Source organism: Cannabis sativa, chromosome 4 (assembly GCF_029168945.1).
Source record: "Cannabis sativa cultivar Pink pepper isolate KNU-18-1 chromosome 4, ASM2916894v1, whole genome shotgun sequence".
NCBI lineage: Eukaryota > Viridiplantae > Streptophyta > Magnoliopsida > Rosales > Cannabaceae > Cannabis > Cannabis sativa.
Window position 1 is genome coordinate 54,145,465 of NC_083604.1, and position 7,972 is coordinate 54,153,436.

At 33.9% G+C, this 7,972-nt stretch overlaps 1 protein-coding gene across 1 annotated transcript; it reads left to right on the top strand.

Annotated features, from left to right (window-relative positions):
- The first annotated feature begins 538 nt into the window (after positions 1–538).
- On the top strand, positions 539–7,293 carry LOC115714589 (protein FAR1-RELATED SEQUENCE 11). The gene is made up of 4 exons (XM_030643334.2): positions 539–813; positions 1,645–2,672; positions 3,508–3,951; positions 6,457–7,293. The coding sequence occupies exons 2-4, from the start codon at positions 1,695–1,697 to the stop codon at positions 7,069–7,071; spliced, it is 2,037 nt and encodes a 678-aa protein (XP_030499194.1). The 5' UTR covers positions 539–813; positions 1,645–1,694; the 3' UTR covers positions 7,072–7,293.
- Positions 7,294–7,972: the final 679 nt, after the last annotated feature.

A 7,972-nucleotide genomic window follows, 5' to 3' on the forward strand; every position in this document is an offset into this window, starting at 1 on the left:
AAGGGTCGTATTGTATTAAATAATAAATAACACTATGTTTAGATTAAGCAATGTATTGTATTAATTATTACGACCAAATTTTTTAATACAATGGATGTTGTATTATTTAATACATAATAAATGGTTTGTATTAGCTTGTATTATAATATTTACAAAGGATTTGTGGTCAACACCAATCTCTGATCCGGATGCGGACCCCAGACCCGGACCGGACCCGGACTGAACCCGGACCCCGACCGGACCCGGACCTGGACTCCGGACCAGTAGTTTGTGTTGGGATCGAGTGTATTAAAAATATATTATAACTTTTCACAATCAATTAATACAAGTCAATACTAAATATTGTATTGTATTAAATAATACTAATACAATATAATACAATACAACACAATCCAATATAATACAATACAATACATTACAATACGACGTACCAAACCTAACACTATTAATATAGCAAATTTTGGTTCGGGTCATTAGAATAAAATAATATGAAAATTCTATACTAAATAGTTTGTGTACCATTGTAATAATTTGCGGAAAAAAAAATTGCAACGAAAAAAAAAAAGAAAAGACGGTTTAAATTTAAATAAGAAAATAAAAATAAAAACGTGGTGAAGGTGCAACTTCTCTCCCGGAAGAAGAAAACCTCACTCCCTCCCTCTCTCTCTCAATCTCCTCGGCATTAATTCCCAACCTCTCTGTTTGGTTCTCGGGAAAATTGATGCAAAAATTTGTTTGGTGGCCAATCCTCCTAAGGCCTTCACGCTGCCGTCTTCAAGCTATCTTCTTCTCCCGAATTTGATTTTTTTACTGGTAATTTCAGACCTTCTCCATTGCTTCAATTTCACATAATCAATCATGTATCCCACACAATTGTATTTCTATCAAACATAGTTTTCCCCCTTCCATTTCTTTCAATTATACTTTTATTTCAGTGAAATTCGGGTTCAAATCAGAACCGCCAAATTGGTGCTTGTACACGAGTATTTGAAATTGAAGTTAAAATGCATTTGTACTCGTATCTGAACCATCATATATGTATTTTATTTTCGTGTCCCCCGCCCAGAAATTACAAAGTAAATTTAAAAGTGCTATCTGAAGCTTATGTCAGCTGGGTTATGATCGAATCTTTTGATTAACAGAGTTTTATGGCTCTATTGGGCCCAATTGATTGGAACACTTTTAAATTCATGTTTTCCAGTTTTATTATTTTCGTTAATAAATTCTTTTATTCTGCTCATAATATATATGGTTTGGAAGGCTCTTTTGCTCTCTTGTGCTTGATATCTGATATCCTTTGGGTATTCTCATTTTTGGTCTAGTTGCTCTTTCTGTCTCCATTATTGTTTTGATTAAGACATTTTAGCTTAAGTTTTCATCTTGCTGCACATTTATTGGTCGGCTGTGAGAGCATTGGAGACAGAATCAATGTGAAGCCTTTTGTGTTTCGCATACATGCCAATTATTGTTTGCTAGGAACTATTAATTTTCGTGTGTTGATTTGAAAATTTTAAGTGGCTAGGGAATTATTTGATTTTTGTTCGTGTCTAGTGGTTTGTTTTAATGTAGATTAGTAGATTGTTTTTCCTTGACCTAACAATATTTTTTGTGATGAATCTGATTTTTTTTCCCTTTTGTTTCTAGTAATAGAGCTAGGATCTTAGGTTGATGTTAATCAGATAGATGAGAGCATAATGTCTGATGAGGCTGGAGAAATGCTAGTGGTTTATGATGATCCTTCGGACCATCGCTCATTATCACTGGATGATACAAGCAGCACTGCAGAATCACTTGATGAGACCAGACTTTCATTAGAAACCACAAATGACACGGTTCCGTATATTGGGCAAAGATTCTCTACTCATGATGCAGCTTATGAATTCTATAGTGAATTTGCAAAACGATGTGGATTCTCGATACGTCGCCACCGTACTGAAGGAAAAGATGGGGTTGGCAAAGGACTTACAAGACGTTACTTTGTTTGCCACCGTGCTGGCAATACCCCTATCAAAGCCTCCAATGAAAGCAAACCTCAAAGAAATAGAAAATCCTCTCGATGTGGATGTCAGGCCTACATGCGTATTAGCAAGGCAACAGAATTAGGAGGGCTAGAATGGCGTGTCACAGGTTTTGCGAACCATCATAACCATGAATTATTAGAGCCAAACCAAGTTCGTTTTCTTCCAGCATACAGAACCATTTCAGAGTCAGATAAGAGCCGAATCCTTATGTTTGCCAAAACTGGAATTTCAGTGCAGCAAATGATGAGGCTCATGGAGCTTGAGAAATGTGTGGAACCGGGATATCTGCCATTCACTGAGAAGGATGTGAGAAATTTACTGCAGTCATTTAGGAAGCTAGACCATGAAGAAGAGAGCATAGACTTATTAAGAATGTGCAGAAATATAAAGGAGAAAGACCCCAACTTCAAATTTGAATACACTCTTGATTCCAACAACCGACTAGAGAACATTGCTTGGTCATACGCATCATCAATCCAGGCATATGATATTTTCGGTGATGCAGTGGTTTTTGACACGAGCCATCGATTGACTGTATTTGACATGCCACTTGGTATATGGGTTGGTATGAATAATTATGGGATGCCTTGCTTCTTTGGCTGTGTGCTGCTAAGAGAAGAAAGCTTGGGATCTTTTTCATGGGCATTGAAGGTAATAGAGTTACAGTGTATTATATTTTTGGTTTAATTTTCTGACCATTTATCATGTCATGCACATATAGTTGTGCATTTGGTTTTGTTATATCAATTAATTCTTTCTTTATGTGACATAACTGGAGCTAGTGAAGAATGAATGAAAAACCATTATTTATGAATTTGAATAGCTACGATGAGGGGATGGAAGAGGTCTTTAGTGTGACTGGTGACTGTCAAGGTTTCAGCTATGCTCAAATCGCAGTGGGCTGAATGTCCCAAGTTTGAATGATTTATTTGATGTATATCATTTGTCAAAAGTATAAAATAATTTAAGGGGTTAAATGTATTTTAATTTGCACCTTTGAAATGGTAGGGCACTTGTTCCTTTCTTCTTTCCGCGGTTAGTTTGTATGAATCCTTGGCCTTTGTCTCATACCAATAGCCAAATATGCATCACTGATTACTTGTATATTGTTACTGTGTTCACTGCTACAGTCTCCTTGAACAACAAGAAATTTAAGTTTGATGGAAAAACTCCTTTTGAGGTTGATCAATATCTAAGACATGAAATGAATGCCACTCACACAAAAATATATATATATATATATGTATTTATATAATAACTTTTTTTAAAGCATAATCTAATAGAACTTTGTTTTGTCTTGGTTTTATTTTTTTTGAAAAAAAATAAAAAACAAACTTGTAGTAAAATACAAGGATGGTGACTGGAAAACAATCACTAAACGAGCACATGTTACATGCCCGTTTTCATTTCTTTTTTTTTTTAAGAACAGTTTTGATTATTTAGTTTTACATTGATTTACTCTTTTCATTGCTATTTTGGTTGGAAGGTGTTCTTAGGGTTCATGAGCGGAAAGGCACCTCAGACGATACTCACTGACCAAAATATGTGTCTCAAAGAAGCAATAAGCATGGAAATGCCAACCACCAAACATGCACTTTGCATATGGATGATCGTGGCAAAATTCCCTTCCTGGTTCAATGCAGTATTGGGGGAACGTTACAATGAATGGAAGGGTGAGTTTTATCGACTCTACAATTTGGAGTCAATAGAGGATTTTGAACTAGGTTGGAGGGAAATGGTGAACTCTTTTGGGCTTCATAGTAACAGGCATATCATTAACTTATATGGCTTACGCTCACTTTGGGCATTACCTTTCTTGAGAAGCCATTTTTTTGCTGGGTTGACTACAATCGGGCAGTCAAAGTCAGTTAATGCTTTCATACAACGATTCTTGAGTGCACAGACCAGGCTTGCCCACTTTGTCGAACAAGTATGTTGTTACCATTGCTATTTCTTCTTCTTCTACTAATTATTATTAGGGACATTTGTGACATAACTATCCAATGTTTTGAGTCTGTAACTGGCAGGGGCCCATTGATTCCTTTTAGTGGCGAAATAATTTTCCTAAAAGTGTAATTTCATCCAATTTCGTCCCAATAGGTTCTGTTCGTGAGTTTGCGCACATGTAAGGACATGATTAATACTTATTTAATCGTGTATTAATAAATAAGTATGAATCATGTTCTTACATGTGTCTTAACAAACTCGCAAAGAAACCTATTAGGACAAAATTAGACGGAATTACACTTTTAATAACATTGGGTAGTTTTACTGCTAAAAAAACCAATGGATCCCTACCGGGTTACAAACCCAAAACATTGGGTAGTTATCCCACAAATCTCCCTTATTATTATTATTAGTTAGTTATTCTGCCATGTCACAACTCTTGTCTTGCTTGGATAATTTTCTAAATTTACTTTGGGTAGTTTTATTAGCACACTCTTTTTTTCATATCTCACCTCTTTCTAATTAATTAGTTATTTCCAAATATAGCATTGTGTGAATTGACATAAACATCCTTATATAATTTTAAACCATAAACTATATTTCTTAGTACACCCCATTCTAACACGTTTTGTATGGACACTAAAAGAAAGAATTATTAGTTTAAGCAATAATATTGTACAAAAGATAAACATAAGTAAACAAAATACAACTAGAAAATTGTTAGAGAAGTAATTTTGTAGTTAATATAAGACCAACGTTCATAAGGATATCCATATGAAGACTTAGTTTTTCCAATATGGTTTTCAAGTATTTATCATGGAGGGCTCAGATGAATGGAAAGATGTTTGAGAATTCTAGCTGCCCTAGGGTTATTAGCTCCATGAAATTTCCTACTGTCCTGATTTATAAAATTTTGTGAATTTTTCTCTAATATGAATTAGAAAAGGGAACATGCTACAAAATGATATATATATATTTCTTTTCCTGACCTGTAGTTTATGAACTTTGGTAGAAACCCCTTGTGTTTGATATTTTCTTACATTTGTGGGCTATGTTATTTGTGTTTAATACTTTCTTACGTGATGCCTTGTAGGCTACGTTACTTATCATTCTAAAAGAAAAATTCAACACCCCATATCTGCTAATCTTGGACAGAATGGGATGAAAATAGTAAAAATTAAGATTAGTAAAGGCCAAATTAAGGCTAATATCTTCTTTTCTTATTGTTGAGTGGGATACATGGATAACTTTCTGGACAGTGTTATACAGTTTTTAACATTAAGGACAATAATATAAGGCATACTCTTTCTCAACATGGATAACTATGTGAGTGACATTTGTGGTTGTACAGTGAAAGTTTTTGAGCTAGATTTAGTCACATATATACAATTGTTTTATAATACAGCACCCTTTTTATTTGTCACTAAGTAATACAGTCATTAAACAATCCTGAGGATAAATAAAAATAGGAAAACCAGGAAACTTGAAATGGGATAAAAATATTACCATAGCAAACCAGGAAAACCAGGAAACATGAATAAGAGGTTCGGTTCAAAATTTTCTTTTTGCAACTCGTTTCTGCATGTAAGATTTAAAGTTCTGTTACGTTATATGAACTTTCAAACCATGAATTGCGAAAGAAATATGCAATAGTAGTCAAGCTTTCCAAAAATCCTGCTGTCTTCTAAAATGTAGATGTTTAGATTTGGAATTATATTATACGAAGAAAAAATTAGGCTGCAATTAAATACCATGAAGTCTTAAAAGAGATTTAACGCATAATGTTGACAGGGAAAAAGTTATTTATTTATTTTTTTTCAAGAAATGTAGGGAATGATATATTTATAATGAAAAGCAATGACAAAAAAATGGCAAGGCATAGCCTTTTAAATATAATGACAACCAACCAAGTATCACAATGGCCAATGAAGGCTGAAATAACTAATTTTTGGGATCTTTAGTATCAATCTTCCCAAGAGCAACCCAAATTTAATCCATCCTTAAAGAATATCATATAAAGCTTCCATTGTGCCTTACCAGCCACAGAAACATCAACACAACGAATAATACAAACACGCCGAAGTTTTTTTCAAGTTCTTTAGGTACTTGGGGTTTTGGGCTTTCTTTTTACTATGGCAGTGTCTAAACCTGTAATTTGAAAGAAAAAGGAACTTCTTAGTTTTTACCAATTATGTTGATTGGCTCTGAGACTTGTAACAGGCTAAATTGCTGTAAATTTTGTCTATGTAATTATTTATATAATTTCACAATGATTTTTCATGGGCATGTGGAAATTTTGAATCACATGAGTTTTGTGAATATATTGCTAATATTGGGGATATTTTTTGTATCATGGAGAGAGTTTGATTAAAGAAAATGGACTGAGTTCATGGATGGAACATGCATATAATAGTCAATAGGATCTGGAGGGTGTCAAAAGTTTTATGGTGAACAATTTTCCTGATATTTTCTTGCATTGAACAAGCAGGCTGCTGCTGCTGTGGATTTCAAAGATCAAGCTGGAGAACAACAAACAATGCAACAGAATCTCCATAATATATGTCTGAAAACAGGAGCACCTATGGAGTCTCATGCTGCTTCAATCCTAACTCCTCATGCCTTTTCTAAGCTCCAAGAACAACTTGTTTTGGCTGCCCACTATGCGTCTTTTCAGATGGAAGATGGCTTTCTTGTTAGACATCATACAAAAGCTGATGGAGGACGCAAAGTTTATTGGGTTCCCCGGGAAGGCATCATAAGTTGCAGGTGCCATCATTTTGAGTTTTCTGGAATTCTTTGTCGACACGCTCTTCGAGTTCTCTCAACCGGAAATTGCTTTCAGATTCCTGATAGATATCTTCCGGACCGGTGGCGCCGGATCAGTACACCATTAAAACTTATTCAGAATGCTCCAAGTGACCACGGGGAAAAAGTTCAGTTTTTGCAAAGTTTGGTATCTACTCTTGTAACAGAATCAGCCAAGTCTAAGGAGAGATTAGACATGGCAACTGAACAAGTGTCGATTCTCTTGTCTCAGGTAAGAGAACAGCCAGTTTCATTGCAAACTACAAGAGAGATACCATCATTCCATAGGAATATTTGATGTGATACGATATATATTTCAAGCAACTAGAATAGTCACATATATAATTTTTTCTTTTGTTGAAATTAGATCATGCTATGATCTGGTAAAGGAAGCAACTAGAATAGGAACATGCTAATGGGACAGAAAATGTGTTAGTTCTGGGAGCTGGCATGTGGACTGAAGTTTTTGCATGGCATTTTTGTAGTTTATATATGAGAAAATTCCTAGTCTTTTTTTTTATCCGATAACATAACATTTAACTTGTCATATTCTTATAGTTATAGGAGATTGCTTTAATGAGAAATTATACGAAAGAAAATATAGAAAGGAAAGGTTTGTATGTACTATGTATGTATATACGTCTGTTTTTGTTCCTTCTTTTTTTTTAAGTAAAAAAAAAATAAAAAATTCTAAACAGTTTGTTCATGTACCCTTAGAATAATTAATAGTTGATTAATTACTTAAAAATGTTCTTAAAACAAAAAATGATTTCAATGAATTTTAAAATAAATAATTTAATACAAATTATTTGTTAGCTATATATTTGTACATAACATTTTTTTTTTTTTGTACTTGGCTATTTAGTTACCATAAGTCTAATTTTTCATTTGTATAGTTTCCTAAGATAGATTCTTAATTTGGTATATGTTTGTACATTACTTTTCAATGAAAGTTTAAATATCGTTCTTCTCAATATATCATTATTCTCATCTCACATAACATGTATCAAAAGCAACCCTTGAAGGTTTTGAAATTAGAGTTTTGTTACAATCTTTGGTTTGTTTTGGGTTTCTGCCATAGTGTTTGGGGTAAAAAATTCATGGATTAATACTTGTCAAATTTGGAAGTGAATATTCTTCGGTTCACTTTGAATCCCTCCAAATATTTTGCTAGCACTTTCTTTGTTTCTTCCTTCGAC

Bases quoted from the DNA above. Each gene is read 5' to 3' on its own strand.
- LOC115714589 (XM_030643334.2), top strand. From the start codon at position 1,695: ATGTCTGATGAGGCTGGAGAAATGCTAGTGGTTTATGATGATCCTTCG. The intron at 2,673-3,507 runs GTAATAGAGTTA...TTTGGTTGGAAG, and splicing joins CTTTTTCATGGGCATTGAAG to GTGTTCTTAGGGTTCATGAG. The intron at 3,952-6,456 runs GTATGTTGTTAC...TTGAACAAGCAG, and splicing joins TTGCCCACTTTGTCGAACAA to GCTGCTGCTGCTGTGGATTT.